The sequence below is a fragment of the Muntiacus reevesi genome, chromosome 12 (assembly GCF_963930625.1).
Source record: "Muntiacus reevesi chromosome 12, mMunRee1.1, whole genome shotgun sequence".
In the NCBI taxonomy this organism is placed as follows: Eukaryota; Metazoa; Chordata; class Mammalia; order Artiodactyla; family Cervidae; genus Muntiacus; species Muntiacus reevesi.
The window spans coordinates 76,381,750-76,406,726 of record NC_089260.1 but is presented as its reverse complement, the minus strand read 5'-3'; the positions used below and the strand labels follow the sequence as shown (position 1 = coordinate 76,406,726).

Here is a 24,977-nt window from a genome sequence, read left to right as displayed (position 1 = left end):
GAAATGAGGGGGGACAGAAGCAAGGACCAGCTTCTCCAGGTGCACGGGCTCCCTGGGGTCACTTCCTTCAGAGCAGAGGTGGGAAGAGGACCTGAGGGGAGCACTGGCAGCCTCTGAGCCCAGTGAAATGGAGGGGTCTCCGTGGGGCTCTGAGGACTCTTGGCCCCTGGCCTGACGCCCCCTCCAGAGCACGCCCTCCCGAGGTCACTCAGGTCACCCCCTCCTTCACTCTGGGACGTTCCCGTGGCCTTTGCATGGAAGGAAGCAGCAGAGCATGGGGTGTCTGGAGGGGGAGATGCCTGACCCCACTCACAGGGCGCACCGGGGACCCCCAGGCTGACAGCTGAGCTCCGCCCTGGACTCACCCACCCAGAGACGGCCATGGAGGAGAAGCAACACGAGTGCTGGGGGCGGGGAGGCGGGCAGGCAGCTTTAAAGCAGTGAGGGGAGGAGTCAGCCTTCTGGCCATGCTAGCACTGCAGGCTGGGATCTGCTGGGAGGCCGGGGTCTGCGGGGAGGCCGGGTGGGACATTGTCCACTCAGGTGCACCCAGGGACCGACCACCCCGCCACTGTCCTCTGAAGACCCTTGCCCACAGGTTCCCAGTGCCCCAGCTGACCCCCAGCCCTGAGCACAAGTGCCTCCTGGGACCCGGCTCAAACACTCAGCAGTCAACACCTGCAGGCTGGCATCACTATCCTCCCTTTCCGTGGTTCCTGTCCACACAGCCCTGAACCCACGCTGAAGAGGCCTTGCAGGCCCCCCTCCACTTCTGCTGGCCTCAGTTCTCTGTGCACACACCGGGGCCCACCACAGGCTCAGGAGGACCCCACGGTCAGCCAGGCCTGTGAGGGGGGAGGCAGAGGAGCTGCCTACCCTCACACTTCTGGCTTCAGGCTTCTCCCCGCCCCCATCTCCCTCAGCCCCGCACCCGGCACACCCTTGATGCCCAGGTATGTCTGTCCTCATGGCTTCTCTGATCGTCTGTCCTGATGACGTCTGTCCTGGGTTCTGGTCCCAGGCACCCTCACCTGAACCCCAGACCTGAGCTCCACCCCGATGCAAGTAAGAAGCAACCCTGTTCTCACGAAGGCTTCCTGGGGGTCTTAAATATGCAGCCTCTGAGGCTCCGGGGTGGGGGGGGAACGGACGTACAGCTGGGTGGGAGGGAGGGGGCAGGGTCTCCCCACCTGCAGGCCCACCCACCCAGGCCAGCAGCAGATTCAGCCATCAGCTCTGATGTGACTGGACCCATGGAGCAGGGAGGGAGCCCACACCGTGGAGAGGTGGGGGAGAGGTTTGTGGGGTCCACAGAGAGCCCCAAGTGCCCAAGAGAGTGGGGGCCAAGGGATGGGGTGAGAAAGGACAGTTCATTGTATCAAGTTCACACTCCATAGAACAGATGGCTCCACGGCTCTGCGGCAGTAATTAAACACCCTTGCCCCTGGCACTCAGGTGCTGCAACCAAGACTTAACCAAGACCTTCCAGTGCTTCGAATCTGTTCAAAGTATCCAGATTTTATCATTTCTCAAAACTCGTTATGTCATACCTCGGGACTATAGACTCTGACTTAGGTGCAATTAAGTGAGAAGTCAACAACAAAAAAGATAAGTACAATATTTTTTCACATGTAGAAATGAAAAAAAAAAGCATTTTGAAGTAGCATAGTTTTTTTTTAGAAGAGGACATCTGAAATGTTTTTTAACATTTTTAACACTAACTGGGTTTAGAAATGCGTTTCTTTCTTTCTGGCTGCACTCAGGCTTCCTCTGTCTGAGGGGAGTGGGGTCTGCTCTCCAGTTGTCGTGCACAGACTCTGAGTGCATCGGCTTAGTCGCCCTGCGGCATGTGGGATCTTCCCAGAGCAGGGATCAAGCTGGTGTCCACTTCGTTGGCAGGCAGATTCTTAACCACTGGATTACCAGAGAAGTCCTTAAATATTTTTTGAAAGACCCAGAATAGATAAGGAAAATACTACTTATCAAATGTTTTGGATAAAGTGAAGGGTGGTAGTTTGGGCAAAATCTATATTCTTCTGTAGTTATATGAAAGAGCAATACAAGACTAGGATTCTGTTAAGAGGGGCTCATAGCATAAACTTTTCATTTGAATATAATTTCAGACTTATAAAAAGTTGCAAACAAGTATAGAAGTGTTCTATACAACGCTTTACACAGATATTCCAAATTTTAACATTGCATATAACCATAGTACAGTGATCAAAATGACAAAGTTAACACTGACCTGCAACAATGATCCAGTTTACAGACCCTTCCTGAGTCTGCCTGAGCCCCCCCTTGCCTTTCTCCTGCCCACCACACACCCAACCTCAGGTCCCACCCGCTTGTCTGGCCTCCTGAGGTCCCTTTGATTTGGAACAGGCCTTAGTCTTGATTTCTTTCAGGGCCTCGACACTTTTGAAGAGTGACAGCCAACTGTGTTGTGGAAAGTGTGTTCATTTGGGCTAGTTTATGTGGAGGAAATGTGGTTGTGTTCATGGTGGTGTTGGCTTTGGTCCAGACGCTTGCCCTGTAGTTATACACACACACACACTATCACAGCCTCTCTGACACACGCGTTCACTCTTTCACACACAGAGCCCCCTCTGGTGCCTAAAACACACCCCAGGACTCCCATAGCCACGCTCAGGCTGTGGGAAGGAAGGACCACCAGAGACCTTCCCTCAGAGTCGTGTCCACACTGTGAGCTCCTGATAAGAGCTCAGAGCTTTGAGGGATGTCGACAGCTGCAGCCTCCATCACCGGACTGCTCAGCGCAGGAGTGAGCCTGCTAAGTGCTAAGCCACTTTGGTCGTGTCTGACTCTTTGCCACCCAAAGGACTGTAGCCCTCCAGGCTCCTCTGTCCATGGAATTTTCCCAGCAAGAATACCGGAGTGGGTTGCTTTTTCCTCCTCTAAGGGATCTTCCCAACTCAGGGGCCGAGCCCACATCTCCTGCATTGGTAGGCGGATTCTTTACCACTAGTGCCGCCTGGGAAGACCATCTTTTCATAAACATCTTTACGGGGTTTCTCTCCCAGGCTTCTCACTCCCTGCAGTCTCTCTGGCACTTTCTAGCTCCGTGCGGCTCCTCTTTTCCGTCATCTAGTCAGAAAGCTGGAGCTTAATTATTCCACAGTGCTGCTTACTTCCCACCATTGCAGCCACACCTGGGGTCATGAGGTGGGAAGATCTAGAGAAAAGTGTCAGTGGGTTTTACCCCACAGACTTGGGGTCACAGATCCTCTGACTGGAGAAGCCAGTTCCCTTCTCTCAGAACTTCAGGCGTGTTGCGGGCTGCTGAGGTTGCGATTTTCCCCTCGTTGAGTTAGCCCAAGAGGGAGTCAGGTCTTCTGTCCATGCTCACTTTCAGGATGTGGGCCATCTTGGGAGTCCCCTCGCCGTCTTGTGGTCAGGACTCAATGCTCTCACTGCCAGCGCCGGGTTCAGTCCCTGGTCAGGGAACTAAGACCCTGCAAGGTGTGTGGAGTGGGCTGTCTGTCATAGGTCAAGTCTAGAGAAAACCAGAAGGAATGAAAAGGGGGAAACTTACCACACTTTGGTGCCACTTTAAAGTCTTATTTCCCAATCTTTCTACTACTGTTTTCTGTTCCGAGTCCTCATGTGGCCTCCCCATGTATTTCATTCTGGTTTTATAGCTGCGTCCAGTGGGCGAGGAGTGTCCGTCCGTCCCCTCCGAGCCAGGGCTGGCTCTGACCCTGTAGCCCCGCACTCTGCACAGCCTCCGTGGCAGGTATGGCACCATCTTCTCTGAATTTACTTCACGACTGAGGGCAGGCATACTTTTTTATATTTATGTGTTATCTCATATATCTTTGTTAATTTTTTTCATGTATCATTCATATTTAATTCAGCCCCCTTCCCTCACCCTAAATTTTTTAATTTGTTTATATCCTCTGGGGGTGGTGGTGTGTATGTCTTGAAAAATCTTTATATTTGTATGTAAACAAATCAGCCTCTCTTTGTTTGCATTTGGATTTTGAATTATATATAGAAAGCCTATTTCCACACCCAGGTTATGAAGATACTCACATGTTGTTTCTCTGGGTATTTGTATAGTTTTAGTTGTTTAATATTTAGTTTATTCTCAGGTATGATGTATGGATGCATGGGTATGGATCCAATTTTGACTTTTTCCAAGTAGTCACTTATTTGTTCACAAAGCAATTATTTTTTAAAGGTTCATCTTTGCTCCAGTGAGTAGAGATTCCGCCTTTATCATACACTAAATTTCCATATGTTCTTGGGTATATTTCTGGTCTTTTTATTCTACTTCATTTGATTGTCCATTCACAGGACAGTAACACACTGTTTAAATTTTTTTTTCTTAGAAGTTATATTTTAACCTCTGGTAGTACAAATTACTCCCACTACTTAATTCTTTTCCTAACTGATTTTGAATGTTTTTGTTTACCTGTCTTTCAACTTGTCCAATTGAAAAAAAGACCACTGTTATTTTTATGGTAATCACATTAATTAAAAATCTTATAAATTAGAAAGAACTGACATTTTAATGATATTTAGAGTAAGGAGTGTTTTTACAGTTGTTCAAAGCTACTGCTGCATCTTTTGGAAGTTTGTTGAATTTTCCTCCTCTAGATTTTGCATATTTTTAGTCAGATTTATTTTTAAATATTAGGTCCCTCTTCTCCAATAGTAAATAAAAACTTCTCTCCCGTTGCAGCCTCTGGTTGTCTATCGCCTGTGTATAAAACGGCTATGATTTTCACTTCAGTTTCATATTCTACTAACTTATTGTATGATTTTTATTGATTTTGCTAGTTTTACCATTGATTTTTTAGGGTTTTTGAAACATAATATTTAGTTGCAATAGAGATTGTAATTCCCACATTCTCTTGCCTCTACTTGTTTTCCTTGTTTATTTTCATTTGCTTGTGTCTCAAATACAATGTTAGGAAGTACCGATCCTGTCCAGCACCTTTGTATGACTGTATCCAGCACCTTCCTATACATTTAAACTCCTGCCTCCAGGGCTGATACACACAGTCATGTTATTGCATAATATGCTGTTGAGTTTGGTTTATTAATATTTTACTTTTTTTAAGATTGTTGCACTCATTCAAAAGATGCTCTAATTTCCTTTTTAGTATCATCGTCAGGTTTGGCTATCAGTATTATGCTTACTTTGTAAAAGGAACTTGGAAATTTTACTTTTTGGGTCAAATTTGGTAATCTGTATTTTTCACTAGGAGATACTTCATTGCATCTGAATATTCATACCTATTCCATGCAATGACTCTTTGGTGACAATTCAATCAACTCTGCTAAAGTGATTGATACCCAAGAAAATGCGCCCCGTTGAAATGGACAGTTTGTTGAGCTTGACAAATGTAAACACTGATAGTGCCACCATCACAGTCAAGACAGCTTGTTAGTTCCTCAGTTTTGTGGATCTTCTCTATTTCATTTTGGTTTCCTATTTCACTAAATCACACTCTTGGCCTAATTTTGATTTCTTTTGGTTTAATTTTTCTTTTTCCAGGTTCTAGATTTAAGCACATGGTTTCTTGATGTTTCAGCACATCTTCTTTCATAACATAAGCCTGTAATCTACCCATTTTCCTTGCATTGCCCACTTTCTTTTTAAAATAGAGGTTTGTCCTGATTTTATTATCCTTCAGTTGAAGGAATTAAAAAAAATAATATTATAATTCCTTGTTCAACAGATGAACTAATGAAATGTAACGATTCGGAAATAGTTGGGATTTAAAAGTTTATCTTCTTTGTTATAGATGTTTAGTTTAAGTGGATATGGTCAGAGAACATGGCCTGTGGGGTAATTTATTGTTAAATGATAAAAATCTGGACATTTGGAACAACGTGAGCGTATGAGACTGTTCTGTTCAAGGTTAGGCAGGAGACCTTGGTGGGGTTGGAGGCGGGGAACAGGTTGTGAAGGACAGCAGAGTCCTTTGGGCTCTGTGGCGTGTGGCGTTCACACTCGGCCTGACCCACGGCTGGACCACACGCGGCGGGTGGGAACGCGCAGTGCTCGGGTCTCTCTTTAGGGCACAAGGAGTGGAAGCGGCGGCAGGATGCCCCCACACCGGCGCTCCTTCCTTGGTCTTCACAGTCCTTCCGCTGCCGCCTTCTCAGAGCCCCGACCTCTTGCGGGCCATCTGGGGGACACCCAGGTTCCATCAGTGGGATCAGGTCCCACGACAGGACGAGGACAGGGAGAACCCTGCAGGCAGATCCGGTGAACAGAGGTCAGGGGATGGGGAATCTATGAACGTTGGCTCACCAAATCCATTTTATAGTTAAAGTTAAGGTAGTACAAACTAAGAGAGTCAGAAACTCAGTTATGAAGGACGTGCGGCAGAAGGGAAAGGCAAGGCGTGATTAGATGGAGACAGCACTGGGCACATCTGAGTGTCGGCACGAAGCTGGACACCTGCTGGAGTGGAGGCTGTAGCTCGATTTGAGTTTCCCAACAGAGACTGTGAAAAAAGACTCCAGTGGCCCAAGAATCTGCAGCAAAAATCCTGAAGCTGAGGATGGCTACAGTGGTGCCTGCACCTTGGCGCCGAGCAGCTTTGGGTTGGGTGGCCACGTGTTGCTAGGCCCCCGGAGAAAGCGGGAAGGTGTGGTGTCAGGAGGCTTGTGATCCAGCATTATCGCAGGTCAGAGGGACTGGGGGAAGCCGAGTGGTTGAGGACGGCTCCAGCTTCTTCTCAGCCCACCTGCTCAGCCACCATGAGACAGCTACTCATGGCTCAAGAATACCTTTTTCATGTGGTTGTCAATCATCTTCATCTTTCCTTCACTCATTCTTTACTCATTTATCCATTTATTCAGGAAAGTTTCTGATTTCTAGCTGAGAGTGTGCCCAGAAGGCCTACAGTCTCAGGCCCCCTGTCCAGAACAGAGACCAGGACGCTCAGCCCTCAAGATGCCCCTCTCCATGGAGAGGGAAGCAAAGACTGGCTTGCACAGCAGGCAGTGGGGAGACAGGGCGTGGTGGCCTCTGACCCAGGTCACACACACAGATCCTAGCTTGGAGGGAAGACCCCAGCTCTACCGGGTGACCGTTTCCCTTCTGCACTGGCCTTGTGGACCTGCCTAAACTCAGGAAGTGAGATTCCTTATGCCTCAGTGGGCCAGGAACCTCACACGGGGAGACGGGAGCAGTAGATGGTGACCAGTCTGCTTGGCCAGCCCAGGGGACCTGACGGGGTTTAAATTCAGCATGAAAATACACGCCCTGAGTGAAGGGGAGAGAGGCCCCTCTTTAAGGTGGGCATTCTGGGACTCTCATCCAAAGACCTCCGGGTCATCCCAACCACAGAGGTCTGCTGAGAGCTGGACGAAGAGCTGGAATCTGGGCATAGCGGGTAGAGACAAGGAGGAGGCGGGGGGGGGGTGGTGGTGTGTGGTCAAGCAGTGACTTTATTGTCTCTGGAAGGAGTGATGGTCACGGTCCCCCTGCAGGACTCTGCCTGAGCCAGGGACAGAGGTGGCCAGGATGGTGGGCGTGGAGGGACCGAGAGCACAGAGCAGGTCAGAGCCACCCTCTGGCTTTCCCCACCTCTTTTCTCACAATACCGGCACCTGGACCATCCATTCAGGGCAGGGGCTGTTACCCCAAGCTGAGAAATGTGCATTCCCCACTCCCCTCCAACACAGCGGGGGCTAGCTACAATCCCAGGCTGTGTGAGTGAAGGGCCCCTGCTGGGGACAGGAGAGGTGGTCAGGCCCATGGTGAGGTGATGGCACCTCCGACCACCTCAGGGACATGTCCCACCCAGGGTCTCGAGAGCGACAGGGACAGGGTGCGCTTTGGGCTGAGGGAAGGTGCTCACAGCAGGACCCAGAGGAGGCTGAGGCCCACCTGAAGCAGGAGCCCCCGGGAGAGGGCCCAGGGGCCCTCCTGCGGGACGGGGGCCCCGTTGCAAAGAGATCTGGAGCAGCACTGCCGGACAATCTTGCTGAGCTCCCTGGAGTCCGACAGCCATTTGAACTCCATGTTGGTGTTGGGGCACCTGGGGGCACAACGCTTGCTGAGCAGGGTCTTCACCCGTAGTCCTGTGGGGAAGGGGACAGCATCCAGGAGGAGGAAGAGCCCAGGGTGGGCGGCGAAGGCCAGTCCCCAAGCGGGCACTGACACCTCCTCCTGACCCTTTCACAGGCCAGGCTCTGCGAAGCACTGGGAGCACAGCTGCCCAAGGTCGCCTTCAAGGTCACAGCAAAGGCAAGGTTCAGGGCTGCTGGCCCTGGTCTGGGCTTTTCCCTGAAGCCACGCACAGCCTGGACACCCAGGCAGTCGGGGGCCTGGGAGTTCTGGGGAGATGGAGGAAGCTGAGCAGAGAGAAAAGGGAGGGCGACCGGAGAGCCGGTTGTTCCCAGCTGGGGCTTCTGTCCCCCCTTCACTCAGAGATGTGCAGAGACCTTGGAAGGAAGCTCCGGAGGGAAGCAGGACACTCAGAACAACCCAGTTGCAGAAGAAAAGGTCGTCTTGGAGGAGACCTCCTCCTCACGCTGTGCTGTTGTGTTCTGTGTGTGTGTGTGCTGTATCTATTGCATGTATGGTATTCACTATGCTGAACCTTATTGTATTGTCTATATGACAATTGCACGGGGCCTCCCAGGTGGTGCTAGTGGTAAAGAATCCACCTGCCAATGCAGGAGATGCAAGAGACTCGGGTTCCATCCCTGAGTCAGGAAGATCCCCCTGGAGTAGGAAATGCCAACCCGCTCCAGTATTCCTGCCTGGAAAATTCAAGACAGAAGAGCCTGGCGGCTTGCAGTCCCTGGGGTCGCAAAGAGTCAGACACAACTGAGCGACTGAGCACGCACACATATGACAACTGTACGCATTGCCTTACATCATATCACAGGCTGCCAAGTGGCACATGGTTTAGTGACACCCCAGAGAAGGATAGAGACTGGCCAACCCTCTCCAGAAGCCCCCTCCAGAAGCCCCCAGGCTCAACCTTGAGCAGCTGGCCCCTCCCCCGTGCTCAGGATGGGGATCAGGCAAAGGCGGGCACAGGCCGGGGTCCCCTGAGGGGAGCCTCCATCAGTTCCCCACTGAGACCCCAAAGGATCCAGTGCCAAGTTCCCGGAGTCCCCCTCCGTGCTGGCCAAGTACTCACTCAGGGTGATGATCAACTTGTGGGAGATGCAGACCTGGTCAGTGGAGGAGCACGCTGTAGGCAAGCAAAACTCCGGGCTTCTGACCTTGAAGCACTGGTAGCAGCTCAGGTTCTTCCCTGCTGGGCAGCACCAGTGCGGAGGAGCGCGCTGCGCATCCGTCCAGCTAAGGGTCGTCGCCGCGGGATGTGCCCGCCGCCCCCAGGAGCCCCCGCAGCTGACAGGGCCGTCCTTACCTGGCTCTCTGACTCCGTCAGCAGGGTCCAAAGACACCAGCAGAGCCCACAGGGCTAGAACCAGTGCCCCCATGACACCACCAGCTTAGCCTGAGGGGGAGTGGAGGAGGGAGGCGGGGCAGAGAAGAAGGCTTTGCCCAGAGCTCCCCAAGTCACACCCGCCCATCCTCTGGGTCTCTCTGCTCTGGACCCCCTCATTTGAGGTCAATCAGATCCTAGTTCTCACGGGACGCTCTCTCCCATCCTGACCCCTCCTCCCACCCCTTCCCTTCCCAACTGCAGGGAACTGCCCTTCCAGGAAAGTCAGCCCTGCTCTGGGGAGGGTCTCCTGGGGTCCGTGAGGATGGCCGCTTCCTGCTGGAGCAGAAAGGGGAGAGGGGGTTTAGGGAAGGCGTCTCCTCTGTGGCTCACCCCCTCCGTCAGGCTCCACCCCGTGGGTACTTCCTTCTCTTCCTGTAACAAACCCTCCAACTTCACCTGGAGACCGGCAACTCTCGGGGCCCTGCCTGAGTCCAGGTGTGGCAGGAGATGCCGCACTCTTCTCTGACTCCAGGGGACCCAGTCTCCAGAGGCTGCACCCTGAATGCAGAGCCAAAGCCCAGAGGCTCTCACCTGGGTGTCTGGTAGCTAGGTGGGTTTTCACACCACTTCCTGCCTGCATGTTTCCCCAGGCGCTTTCTTTTTTCCTTCTTGCCTTTATTTCCTTGATCATGCCCTGCTGAGCACCTGTGAGGAGCAGGAGGGAAGGGTGTGGGTCCCAGATCTGGATTTGCAGCAGGGGAATGCCTGCCCCCAGGGTCCAGCAGGAGAGTGGGTAGAAGGACAAAGTGGGTGACTACTAGGCAAAGGGGGGTTGAGAGGGGCTGCCTCTGGCCCCCAAGTGACCTCTACAACACCTCCACCAGCGACTACCAGGCCTCAGCACCCCCTTCAGGCCCAGTTTCCCGTCACCGCAGGGAGGGGATGTGCTGGCTGTTGACCAGGGTGTGCAGCTGGTTGGGATCATTTCCCCTCCCAGTGGTCCAACCAGAAGGACTGTCCCCCGCCCCGTCTTGCCTGGCAGGTCCCAGCCTCCACGTCGGGGGTGGTGGAGCACCCAGAGCCTCCGGTCCCTTTACTGGGCACCGCTCCAGCCCCTCTAGCTGTCCTGCCTTCGGCCGGGTGTGGGCCGGGCTTGGAGGTGGGCCCAGAAGGGGCGGGACTGGACCCGCCTGGGGCGCGGATCTTGGTTTACATTGCTTGTTTATTCGTTTGCCCTTTCATGCAGTGATCCAACTGAATGTGAGTCTGGGACCTCAAGCCGCAGGGTGGTGTTGGATGTGGGTGTGATTAAGCAGGCTGGGTGGGCGTGGGGTGGGCGGCCGGGACAGCTTTGCACGACCCCACGCCTCAGGGTAGTCTCGAGTTAAAGCCTTGGCCCCACTGGGGAAGGGTGAGTCTCCACCTGTGAGCTCATGTTTCGGCAAGGTCCTTTCTTCTGGGCCGGGGACGCAGGTCCTGGCCCCCAGCGATATTTCTGCCTGCCTCTGCTGTCCCCGCAGCTCGGGAGCAGGATCCCTGGACGGCTCCTGGTACTGCAAGCTGAGAGCAGTGGGAGACGCATCCTTTCTTCAGAAGCAGACAAGTGGGGGGGGGGGGGGGGAGGTGACACCCTTGGCAGGCTTGGTGGCACATGGAAAGAAGGGAGGGAGAAGGGGAAGTTCAGAGCTGCGGCAGCCAGAGAGACAGACTCTCGACGTTGGTGGACACCCACCCCTCCCACCACCCGAGCGCGGACGCAGGGGCAGCTGCACTTCACCGCGCAGCCGGAAGAGGGCGACCCCGCGCCTGCAGGCCGCGACCCAGCGCGCGAATCTGCGGGGAGAAGATAAATCCTTGCTCCTGGAAAATGTCCCCGGCATCCAACTAGGGAGCAGAATAAAACTCTCCTGCCCGAATTAAAACATTTGAAAGTGTGAAGGAGCACCTTGCATCAGAACAACAATAGGCAATAAAAAGAAGACGAGATGAAAAATGACGAACGTGAGGAACGACTGGAGGAAAATCTCCATTTATGGTCTCTGTAAGTAGACCAGCTTAGAAGTGAGCTCACACTTAAGAGTTCCAAGGGGGCAGGCACGTGAGACCCTAAGTTGGAAGCTGTAGCATGAGGGCCGGCAAGCAAGAGGACAAAACGACCTAACTCCAAACTAAAAGTGCTCACCTGTTCTGGAAAAATGACCCAGAAAAGTGAGTGCTAAGACTACGCTAGTAAAAAATGTAAAAGATACAGAAGCACCCTTTAGTGCAACTCCCCCCTCCACACCATATATGTAAAGAGAGAAAAAAAAAAAGGTTGACATCAGACTTCTCAAGATGCAGAAATTATTAAAACAAGAAAAACTCAAGAAAATAAAATTTGAACCAAGTATTTTAAATATAGTCAAGAATATAATCAAGCATCAATACTATAAGAAAAGTTTTTAAAAACTTGAGGTTTGATTTTTTTAGTAAAAGGGAAAAAAAATGACAATACACGAATTCAAATTCCCAATTCAAAAATCCTGGAGGGGCAGGGAGGAGCCAAAGCCAGCAGAAGAGAGTATGGAGAAGAAGATCATCAGGCTGGAAGTGGAAGTAGATGGTGCAGAGAACAACACCCAGACATGACTAATAAAGCAAAAATCTGGCTCTCTGAAAAACTGAAAGAACTAGATAAGTAACTGACTAACCGAATCAATAAAAGAGGGGCAGTACAAATATACAAATAATAAATACTGAGTGAAGCCATTATTGAAAGACAAAATTTTAAATGATAACAGACTATTTCATATACCCTTAAGCAAATATAGGACCTCAAATGAGGTGGATAACTACCTAGGAAAATACACTTAAGCAAAATTTATCCTAGTTGAGAGAAAAGCTTTAAGAGATCAATTTCAGGTGGGGCCGGGGGAATAAAAAAAAAAAAAGAGAGATCAATTTCAGTATAAAATAAACATAAGAAACTATCCCAGAACAAATGGCCCGGATCAGATTATTTCACAATCTGAAATAATTCTACAAAATTCACAAATTCTACAAAATCTTCAAAGACCAATATTCCTAATGACACAGACTGTTTGAGAACATAAAAGATACTTCCAAATTATTTTAACAAAGCCAGTATAATATTGATAACCAACCTAATAAAAATTGTAAAAAGAAAGACAATTACAACCAACATCTTTTATCATTGTAAAAATCTTAAAGAAATATTAACAAACAGAATCCAACAGTACATCAAGAAAATACACGAAGAAAAAGTAGGATATATTACTAGGATTCAGATAGTTAAATATCACAGAATTTGTTAATACAATTCATCCTTTTAATAGATATGAAAATAAATGTCATAGGATTAAATCTATAGACTTTGAAGTATCTTGGAATAGACTAATTATCCTTCAATTAAAAATATTCAAGAAAAATATAATCTCTTAAAGTCATCACCTTATAAGAAAAGTATTCCCATCACTATTTGAAATTCAGTCAGTATTCACTGATATAATTATAAAATATTAATTAGAGGCTTTAGAATGGGGAAAGAAGTAAAATCAGGTCCATCTGTAGATGAGGTGGTAGTATACCTGGAAATCCTGGAGAACAAAGAATACAAATAACAAATTTCGAAAACAATCAGTAATGAGTCAGGATGCAAGGTAAACATAAAACTCAGTGGCCATCAGAGGGCGTCCGGGATGTGTCAGGACGAAGGAGGCCGGCAGTCACGTTCTACCGCGGGACCGAGAAGGCAATACCAGGCAGGTTGCGGCTGTCATATTTAAATGTGCTGGGGAGCTGAGAGGACCAAGGACCAAGTGGATTGGCTTCCAGAAGTGGGGAGCTGAGCCTCCGCGGCCCCCAGCCCCGTCTTGCGGGGGCCTCGCCAGCCACCACCCCGACTGTACCCAAACACCCGGCCGAGCGGCGGAGTCGGCTACGCATGCTTCGTTCTGGGAAAGTGCCGCGGCGCACGCGCAGGGTCTCGCATGCTGGCGGTGGTACTCAGGGCGGGCCGCGTATAAGGACGATGGGCACCTGCGGCGGTCCCACAGCTCTCAGGACCAAGTTCCCACCGGAGGAAAGAGGTCTGCTCCGAACACATAGCTGATCTTGCTCTGAAGAGACTCGACAGAGTCTGAAGTAAGGCAGCGGGAGTTGGCAGTGGGAGGCTTAAGGGCACGAAGGTGTGCTGGAAGCCTGAGAGGAGAGGGATGGGAGGTCCGATGCGCCTTCCTAACTCTGGGGTCCAGCCCAACCTAGCTCGACTCTGATGAAGCTGACCTGGAGAACACCTCGTGTACTTGATCTGGTAAAAGAGGAAAGTAGAGACCTTTTAGTACTCGTGGCCTCTGGCTCTTATTTATACAACGCCGGAAGGTGACAGTAACAATAGGGGGAAGGTGACAGTAACAATAGGGGGAAAGACCCAGGGATGATCCAGATAATGGAGTCAGCAGGAAAGGACTTTATGTTAAGTGTGTTCAATACTAGACTTGAAAAACTGAGAGTTTAAACAGAGAATAGGACTTTATAAAACAAATCGAAAAAATATACCATGTATTGGCCAGGATTTTCCAGAGAAGCAGAACCAATAGAATGTGTATGTAAACAAAAAGTTTATTTTAAGGATGGGGCTCATGACCTTAGGGAGGCTGCAAGTTAAAAAACTCCAGGGTGGGCTGTGTTGGGGAGCAAGAAATTTTCCTCTACCCTTTTGGCTAGCCTAAGAATTGAATTGACATGAGACAGATTAACAGGAGATCAAACAGAAGTGTAGTGCCACATCTACATGGGAGAGACCCAGGGAAGCTGAGTAACTCACTGAAGTGGCTGAAGCCCTCACCTTAATACCATCCTCAGCCAGAGAAAAACACAGGTTATTGAAGGCAGGGAGAGTCAGTTAAGGGGGGATCGATCAATGATGCAGATCAGTGATGCAGTGATGCAGTCACTGAGCTCTCCACCAGTATGAGTTTCTAGATATTTAGTCATCCCAAATGGAGATTGCCTTTATACATGTAAATGTTTCTTACAAAAGGTCAACTCCTACTTGGTTTTCAGAGCCCTTCCCATGTCTGCTGTTTCCCAGAGAATAACTAGTTTGAAACAACTAATATGCCAAAGAGACATATTTTAGGGTGGCAAATTCTATTCCCCTACAGTCAGAAGGCTAGAGACCCAGGAAGAGCTGATGCTACAGTTAAAGTCCAAAGACTGCTGCAGAATTCCATCTTGTTTGGAGGAAATCAGTCTTTTGGGCTATTCAGACCTTCAACTGATTAGATGAGGCCCTCCCACATTATGGAGAGCAGCCTGCTTCACTCCAATTTCACCAATTTAAATGTCAGTCCTCGGACTTCCCTGCTGGTCCAGTGGTTAAGAATTCACCTTGCAATGTAGGGGATTTAGGCTCAATTCCTTGGAGGGGGGACTAAGATCCCACATGCCACAGAGCAACTGAGCCACAACCAGAGAGTCTGTGCACCGCAATAAACATCCCTAATGCTGATGCAGCCCCAAATAAATAAATACATATTTTAAAAATGTCAATCTTATCCAAAAATATCCTCACAGAAACATCCAGAATAGTATCTGATCACATATTGGAGTACTGTGGCTCAGTCAAGTTAATACACCCAGTTAGCCATCGTATTCAGAAAGTAAAAAATAAAATATCTGAAATTAAGAACTCGTTTGGATGAATTAGGAGCAAAAGACACTATGAACATAGGTAGAGACAGGACAGTATAAAATAGCCCAAGGGAAAGTTAGAATAAAAACAATAGAAAAAAATTTAATCAGAGCATCAGAGCCTGTGATATTCAGTTAAATGGTCTAACTTTACATGAGATTGGAGTGCCATAGGAAAGAAAGAGGGGTTAAATAAATACTTGAAGATGTAATATTTTTCAAAATTCATAAAAGATAACCCACAGATTCATGGATCACAGAAAATCCTTAGCAGGATAAGTGCAAAGAATGTCATCCCAGCTGGTGATAATGCAATCAAGATGCTGAAAGCCAAAATGATGGTCTTAGTGAAATGGAGCAGGACAATATGGTCCTTCCTCCCACCCCGCCCCCCACTACCGTGTCCCCTCCCATGCATCAACCTATCAGAGAACTGTGCCCAAACTGATAATAGACCCTGAGACCTCCTCCCTCACCTGACTTTAAAAGTGCTTTACTGTAGAGGTCAGATTTGTGGCTGCCAAGGGAGAGGGGTTGGGAGAGGGAAGGATTGGGAGTTTGGGGTTAGCACATGCAAACTATTATATACAGAATAGATAAATAACAAGGTCCTATGTCGGGGAGTGTTTGACGGGAGGATTCCTACGTGCTGTTTCTCTCAAGTCCTTTGTCCCTCTTCAAGCGGAGCAGCACGCTGCTCCCAGGAGCTGAGGTCATTGTGTGAGACGGGCTTGGGCCTCCTTTAGTAAGCATTCTCTTTAAGACAAAACTGCTCAGTCTCGATCCCCTTTCTTGAGTTATGGATTGTCTCCTGACCTTGTGACCATTATTATCCCTTGTTCCCTTGGTAACGGTTGCTGTACATTTGGTTTTCTGATCTTTATCATTGTCGTTAAGAAACTTCTTGTACCACAGCCTATATATACTCACAGAAAAATCATTAAAGCACCTTTGCTCCATCAGAGCTTAGGTCCCCATGTCGTTTTTGTTTCTTTCTCTCTCGTTCTGGCTGATTCTCTGGAGCGTGGAGACCTGTCGTGCTCACACGCTCCTGCCTGGACTTCTAAGACCCTCTCGAGAAGGCGCTCTGTGCCTTCCCCTCCTCGAGGGGGCGCCTGGTGCCTTTGTGAGCGATGCAAGCTCTGTGTCAAGAGCTTTATTGGTTTTCTGTGTAAACCAGGGACTATCAGCCTCTTTCTCTCTTTCACTTTCTTATCGTCGACTCTGGACCACCAGGTTCCGGTCCATTAAAGGACTCCAACAAGTGGCGCCCAGAACACGGACACTGGTATACGTGGCATTTCGGACGGAGTGACTCCAGGGGCCTATTCAGGTCTGGACCTATTGAAGTCGGTAAGTACTAAGACACAGGTCAAACGGCTGGAAAGCCCCATCATTTCTCTGTTTTACTTCACTGTTTGTTTAAAACTCAGGGACTTATGGTTTCGCGCCAATGAATAGAGGCTTGCTTTCAAACAGTGGTTAAATGTAATCCTTGGTTCCCTGATAGAGGCATTTTGATTTATAAATTTGGCACAAGGTCAAAAAAAATGTTGAACAAGCCACCAAGCAAGGAAAAAATATTCCAATTGATTTCTAGCCCCTATGGGCTCTCATTAAAGCTGTAATTCTGCCATTTCAAGGTAAATTCTAGCCCTCTCAATATTCAACAACAGACAGAACACTTATTACATGAATATAAATTAAATGAGAAAACTTTACAAAAGGCCCAGTTAGAAGAGCATAAAATATTTCAAAATTTTCTTACTAGCCCTGCCCCGGCTGCTCCAAATGCTCCTCCTCTGACAACAGGCTCAACTCCAAAAGTCTCTCCTTTTTTGGAACCTAATGAAAGTTATGCTAATTTTTAAGCTAAATTAGAAACTGCTATTTCCCATACTGTAATTGGAGAAGAAGTCAAAAAACAGCTAGAGAAATTACTTGCTTATGAGAATGCAAATCAGGAATGCCAAAGAGCTATCGCTCCAATTCCTGAGAGTGGGGCTATTATTGATTATTTGGAGGCTTGTCACAATCTAGGATCAGTATCTCAATAGATGCAAATGCTAGCTGAGACAATGGCTGCTATCTTTAGAAAGAGAAATGAAGGATGCTTTACATGTGGAGATAAAAACCATTTAAAAAGGGACTGCCCTAAGAAGGCTAATAAAAAACCTCCAAGAATTTGCCCTCACTGCCATAGAGGAATGCATTGGGCCAAAGATTGTAAATCTAAATTTGATATTAAAAGAAAACCTATTCCAAGAAACTCCAAACAGGGGACACCCCCCCCCCCCAGGTCCCCTACAGCAAAAACCAGGGGCAAATTCTATCTTTTCCCTCAAACCCTCAACATCTGGTAGTGCTACCAGCCCTAAATGATTTTTTTCTTTACCCTCAAGCAGTCCCTTCTAGAGTACCTACCGGACTTTTTGGACCCCTGCCCCCACAAACCTTTGGTCTTTTGCTTGGCCGATCTAGTTTGACTTCTAAAGGAATTACTGTTCACCCTGGAATAATTGATTCAGATTATAAACGAGAAATTCAAATTATGTCATTTCAGATTCTATGGCATTTCAAAAAAGGGGAACAAAATTGCTCAATTACTTCTTTTATCTTACATTTCTATTAACCCCTCTAATAATGTATGGACAAATAGATTCAACAGTACAGATCAAAAACAATCCTTATGGACATCATTGGTATCTGAGTATGCCCAACTAAAATTAAGTATCAAAATTAATGGTAAAAGATTTTCTGGTCTCCTCGACACTGGATCTGATATTACTATTATTTCCAAACACTTATGACCCAAATCCTGGCCTATACAAAAAATCTCTTGCCAAATTGCAGAAATTTCTCAAACCAAAGTACAAGAAGTTTATAAAAATGTTAAAATCTACCCATATGAAGGACCAAAAGGCCAGCCTGCAACATTAAGACCTTATGTGATAGATGCACCCCTTAATCTAATAGGAAGGGACTTATGCTATGGCAAACTCAAATATACATTCCACATTTTTCCTAGGGGCCACTGCTTATTTAACAAACAAAACAATTATTAAAATAATTTGGGAGAAAGATGAGCCTATTTGGACAGAGCAATGACCCCTGATGAAAGAAAAATTACAGGCTACTAAAGAACTTATAGACACACAATTAGAATTAAAACATATTGAAGAATCTTACTCTCTTTAGAACTCTATTTTTATTATAAAAAAGAAATCTAACAAATGGCATCTCTTAACAGACCTTAGAAAAGTTAATGCGTATATGAAACCTATGGGTACATTACAACCAGCAATCCCATCACCTATTACTATTCCTCAAAATTGGCACATTATTATCACTGATTTACAAGATTGCTTTTTTAATATACCTTCACACCCTTTAGACCAGGAGAGATACACTTTCTCTCTCCCTTATCCTAATCATATCGGGCCTCATAAAAGATTTCAGTAGACTATGTTACCTCAAGGTATGCTTAACAGTCCTAGTATTTGTCAAAATTTTGTAGCCAAGGCTTTACTTCCTATGTGACAGCAATTCCCTCATGCATATATCATTAATAATATACTATAACTACAAAAAGGAGAAATGATATTTTTGACACTGAATGGCCATGATATTCTTTAGACTCCAGAGAAAACTGATTAAAAGAAAATCTTTTTTGAAATTACAAAACCGATTCTTCTTACACGTGCAGTTAGGAAAAGGTTAACTTGTTAAAATACTTTTTGGAGCTCCAGTTCTGCCTGGAAAACAAAAACAGGCCAAAGAAAAAACCTAAAGTTAACTCTTATCATGTCCTTGGGATACACAGCCCACTCTATCTAGGACTCCAGCCATAAACAAATTGGTGGAACTCAAAAAAAAAAAAAAAAAAAAAAAAAAATATATATATATATATATATATATAAAAGATATTTTAAAGCAGAAAAGATATTTCAAACAGAAAACTACCTCTGTCTGTGTATCTAAAATTATCTATGTCTCAATGTATGTCTTTGTTTTTGGATAATATGAAGTTAATGAGCTCTATTTAAATTCAGTTGTTTGCTAATCTAATTAAGACATGTCTTAAATCATCAATATTGCATAATACTTTTATTATGCCTAGGTTTAAGGTAAACTAAATTTGTCAACAGAAAGGTAACTCTTTACATATGTATAAATATATAAATAAGATTAAAACTTTTAGATAAACTATTAATAATTATATTTTTAATAGAATAATATATTATTATAATCTAAAATAATCTCTCAGGATTGGGGTAACTTAAATTTCTAGAGTTATACTAAACTAAATAATAAAAGTTTATTAAATAGCTACATCATTTCCAAACAAAATAAGGTTTTAAAACATTAATTACTGAACATTAACTTCCTCTTACAGAAAGTTTTTCTTACAGAAAAACTAAAGAGATTTCAAACTATTAATAAATATATTATATATTGTATTATATAATATATATATTATAATATGATATAATAAACATATTCACCAATCTATAAAATACTAATATACAAGACACTTCATAGTTGCTAAAGAAAAGTAAAATATATACTTTTAATAAAAAGATATAAGAAATGGCAAATAAAATTATGAGTACAAAAATATAAAAAAGGTTTATGACAAATGAAAGAAAATTTTATGGCAAATGGATTTAACTCATTGCCCTGAACTTTCTTCCTCTTCCTTCTTACATGTCTCGATTGATACAAATTCCTCTTTTATATGGGCTACACCTCTCCAAGGTGAAACTACATGACATGTTATAACCCACCTATCAACTTACTTTGCAATAATGAGAACACCTAATTCTATGAAAACAGACAATGGCCCTGCCTGTATTTCTAAACAGTTCAAACAATTTTTACATTCCTTCTCTATTAAATAGATCACAGACATTCCTTTTAGTCCACAAGCACAAGACATAATTAAACAAACACATCACACACTGTAACTGCAAATAAAAAATTAAATAAGGGGGAATACACAGGAACACTTTTATCTTCCTTATCCAGAGCAAACTTTACTAGATTCTAATGCAATATATTCTTTAAGCCTATAACTACTGTTAATATAGCTTTATTTCTGTTTCCAGTCTGTAAGATTCTTAAAATAACATCAACTTCCATGCCTGTTTCACATTACAAAACAAAAACAACATAAAAAAGGACACCATTTCCTGAATAAATTATTTGTTCCTAAGAGTATCAAAAGTGCAAAGTATTCACCTTTTCAGGTCTGTCTTGAAAGTATAATCACCTTCTTTAACACACTGAACAGAGATTCAACAGCTGCCAGGCTGCGTTTCTTTTCCAAGGACAAGGTCAAAAATATTTGGATGTGAGCAACATTTCATTTGTCAAGTTGCTCTGCATCAGCTTTTCAATAATTTCACTTAGGAAAAGATGTTTGAATATTTGCTTCTAATCCTTTGCCCCAAATAACACAAACCGCTTAAAACACAGTCAGATCCCATTTCTCTTTATATCAGAAAAAATATATGTACTGAATGAGGAGGAAATCAACCCATTAATTCAAAAGCACAGCCAAATACCAGTCCCAAAACAGATCTCTAGATTATTATTATTATTTTTTTTTGGACTGAAATATTTCCTAGGAATATCAATTTCATCATTGTCATTTTCCTTTCTTTCTATAACTATTTTTAATTTAGCTTTATTTGTTTTAAATTTTTTAAACTTACTGCAAAGAGGTATTTTGACAAAAGCAGAAAAACATTTCAAAACATTAAAGGACATCTCCCTTCCTTTGCCTATTTGATATCAAGATAGGTTAACTAATCAATGGAAATGTAAGAAACTAATCTTACAGGGAAAGGGGTATGCTTCTATTTCTCCAGATTGATCCAACGAACTCACATGGCTTCGTCTTCAGAAGATTCAACCTAAGGGGGCCCCCAGCATTCAAACTAGAGATGAAACAACAAAAACCCCAGGAGGAAGAAATTCCAATACAAGCCATGGCAGCTTTAAAAATTTCCAAAAGACACAATTGACGTCATTGACCTTATGATCTCCCTACTTGGGGACAGATAAACACCCTTACTGATCAAGCAGAAAATCTGATTTCTCAACAGGGAATGCCTCAGAATTCTGAAAATACTTTTCTTAACTATGCTTGCTTTGCTTGCTTTTACTTCCCCCACTCAGGCTGACTTGATTGATCACACTTATTGGGCTTATGTACCTAACCCTCCTTTTTTATTGTAGATCATAGAATGGACAGATTTGGGACCAATCGTATCCACTAATGACTCAACACATATGCCCCCTCCTTGGAGCTTGGAGGGGCCCTCTCTTCCTGAGAAAGAAGGAAGACTAATTAACATTTCTCTAGGCTATGAAATCCTACCTTTATGCATGGGCCCAACAAAATTATATATTAGTGTTAATCGACAAACTTGGGCTTTTGTCCTGCCTCCAAAAAAGAACATCCACACATTGCTTGGATTATTTACTGCCCTTTCTTTGTCCATCAGCCATGTTTATACTACTGAAACTTTAGGGAAAGAATTAGGGAAAGAACAAAGACCACTGTGCAAAGGGTTTACTAATAAGAACTTTAAATATATTCCTGTTCACTGGGACAAAGTCAGGCCAGATCAGGAAAATCAGTGTTTATGGCTAATCATACAATTGTCGATTGGGGACCCCATGGTATGTGGTTATCTAACTGCTCATAAGATATTAACAGCACCATGGGTGATTATGTTACTCAAGTTATGTTACTCAAGTTATGTTACTCAAGTAGCATGGAATGCTACAATGGAGCATTACCATGACAGAGGACTTCTTGGGTGGCTTGACGATGGAATGGCCCCACCTCATCCTCGAATCATCCTTGATCAACAGATTGGGCCTAAACAATGGGACATCTGGAAACTTGCTGCAAACACCGAAGAACTTAGGACTTGGACTGGACATTTCACAGGGACCAATAGTAATCATAGAAACTATTTCTTTCATTATAATCAATCATATTTCATACAAACTGTGTTCCACTTCCTTTTGTTATAGCTATAGGAAATTTACAATTCAGTAAGACTTTATGTTCTGTAACTTGCATAAATCATAAATTGTCTTAACTTAATCATAAATTGTCTAAGCTTGTCTTAACTCCTCTATTTCCTTGAGAAATGACTCACTTTTGATTCTTTGATCTCAACATAATCTGTGGTTACTAATAAAACTCCAGTGGCCCTGGGAAGAAGGTCCCATGGCTGGACTTGCTTCCCGGTTACTTACTAAATTGTTCCAGCGATCTAAACAATTCATTGGGTGGCTGATTTTTGGCATTTTGGGATTAACAGCTATTTGCACCACTGCTTCCATCACTGGTGTTACTTTACAAACCTCAATTCAAACACATAATTTTATCCACTCAGGCTCAGATAGATGAGGATATTCAAGATGAAATACAGGAACTAAAAACAGCCATCAAATGGGTTGGAGATAAATTAATAAAGGTACAAAAACAGGTGATGCTAAAATGTGATTGGAATTCTACTCAACTTTGTGTCACTCCTGTTCATTTCAATAATAGTGCCTACAACTGGGAACAAATCAAATTTCATTTACAAAACATACATGATAATGCCTCTCTGAATGTGCAATTATTACAAAAAGAAATTTTTGAAACCTTTTCTAAAAATCTGTCCTCTTCCACTAATTTGAAAACTTTAGCTGAACAACTAGCTAGCTGATCAATTATCTGGGCTAGACCCACGCAGATAGTTTCAAAGCATTACTCACAGCATCGGGTCTGAAACAGTAATTTTGGTAATTGTCTTGACAATTATATTTGTCATCTACTGTTGCCTTCATGCAAAGATTGATAAAACTAAACAAACTCTGATGGTCAGAACACTTTTTACAAATATTATAAATAAATAACAAGGTCCTATGTCGGGGAGTGTTTAACAGGAGGATTCCTACGTGCTGTTTCTCTCGAGTCCTTTGTCCCTCTTCAAGCGGAGCATCAGGCTACTCCCAGGAGCTGAGGTCATTGTGTGAGATGGGCTTGGGCCTCCTTTAGTAAGCATCCTCTTTAAGACAAAACTGCTCAGTCTCGATCCCCTTTCTTGAGTTATGGATTGTCTCCTGACCTTGTGACCATTATTATCCCTTGTTCCCTTGGCAACGGTTGCTGTACATTTGGTTTTCTATATATACTCACAGAAAAATCATTAAAGCACCTTTGCTCCATCAGAGCTTAGGTCCCCATGTCGTTTTTGTTTCTCTCTCTCTCTCTCTCTCTGGCTGATTTTCTGGAGCGTGGAGACCTGTCGTGCTCACACGCTCCTGCCTGGACTTCTAAGACCCTCTAGAGAAGGCGCTCTGTGCCTTCCCCTCCTCGAGGGGGCGCCTGGTGCCTTCGTGAGCGATGCAAGCTCTGTGTCAAGAGCTTTATTGGTTTTCTGTGTAAACCAGGGACTATCAGCCTCTTTCTCTCTTTCACTTTCTTATCGTCGACTCCGGACCACCAGGTTCCGGTCCATTAAAGGACCCCAACAGTCCTACTGTATGTATAGCACAGGGAACTATATTCAATACCAAATATATGTGTGTGTGTATATGTATATATATCTGAATATTTGAATATATATGTATCTGAATCACTGCACAGTAAGTCAACTGTACTTCAACAAAATAAATATTTAAAAATGCTTTGCTGAAACACTTAAGGGAGTTCAGCTTTTTGAGGAGGATCCGCCTGTTTGCCTTTCTTGGCCCTGCTATAAAACTGCTTGTTTCGAACTCTGATGTTTAGGTTTGTTTGGCCTCCAGGTGTGCTGGGTACGTGGGCTTGCCTCTGGTAACATTGGGGTAAATATGGAAGAATATTTACAGTGAAAAACAACAGCAGTAGCATCTTGTGGGGTTTATAACATATGTCTATAAATAAGTACTAAGATAACAGAAGTACAGTGGGGAGTGTCGACTAAACAAGAAATGTGTGACCTAAAAGTTGAGAAAGTGAAAGAGGAGAGTGAAAAAGTTGGCTTAAAGCTCAACATTTAGAAAACCAAGATCATGGCATCCTATCTTGTCACTTCATGGCAAGTAGATGGGGAAACAGTGGAAATAGTGACTGACTTTTTTTTTTTTTTTGGGGCTCCAAAATCACTGCAGATGGTGATTGCAGCCATGAAATTAAAAGATGCTTACTCCTTGAAAGGAAAGTTATGACCAACCTAGATAGCATATTAAAAAAACAGTGACATTACTTTGCCAACAAAGGTCCATCTAGTCAAGGCAATGGTTTTTCTAGTAGTCATATATGGATGTGAGAGTTGGACTATAAAGAAAGCTAAGCACCCAAGAATTGATGCTTTTGAACTGTGGTGTTGGAGAAGACTCTTGAGAGTCCCTTGGACTGCAAGGAGATCCAACCAATCCATCCTAAAGGAGATCAGGCCTGGGTGTTCACTGGAAGGACTGATGTTGAAGCTGAAACTCCAATACTTTGCTTGCTTGAAAAGACCCTGATGCCGGGAAAGATTGAGGGCAGGAGGAGAAGGGGACAACAGAGGATGAGATGGTTGGATGGCATCACCGACTCAATGGACATGAGTTTGGGTAGGCTCTGGGAGTTGGTGATGGACAGGGAGGCCTGGTGTGCTGCAGTTCCTGGGGTCGCAAAGAGTCAGACATGACTGAGCAACTGAACTGAAATGAACTGAACTGAAGAGTTGAGAATGATATTTTGTTTGTTGGAATTTCTGAGGATTTCAAGCCCAGAGGACAGCTTCTCAGAGGAGCCAGGACATGTAGGACTTTTTTTTGACAAAGATAAGGTAGTCAGAACTTGAAAAGATTGTTAATTAAAGACCAGTTATCTCAAGGAATTTGGTGCTT

General features: G+C 44.9%; 2 protein-coding genes across 2 annotated transcripts in view; both read right to left on the bottom strand.

Annotated features, from left to right (window-relative positions):
• GLI4 (GLI family zinc finger 4) overlaps positions 1-24,977 on the bottom strand; it is a 413,072-nt gene that overhangs the window by 61,415 nt on the left and 326,680 nt on the right. The window lies entirely within an intron of this gene.
• On the bottom strand, positions 7,841-9,444 carry LY6L (lymphocyte antigen 6 family member L). The gene is made up of 3 exons (XM_065902609.1): positions 9,372-9,444; positions 9,138-9,254; positions 7,841-8,067 (listed from the first exon to the last, which is right to left on the bottom strand). The coding sequence occupies exons 1-3, from the start codon at positions 9,442-9,444 to the stop codon at positions 7,841-7,843; spliced, it is 417 nt and encodes a 138-aa protein (XP_065758681.1).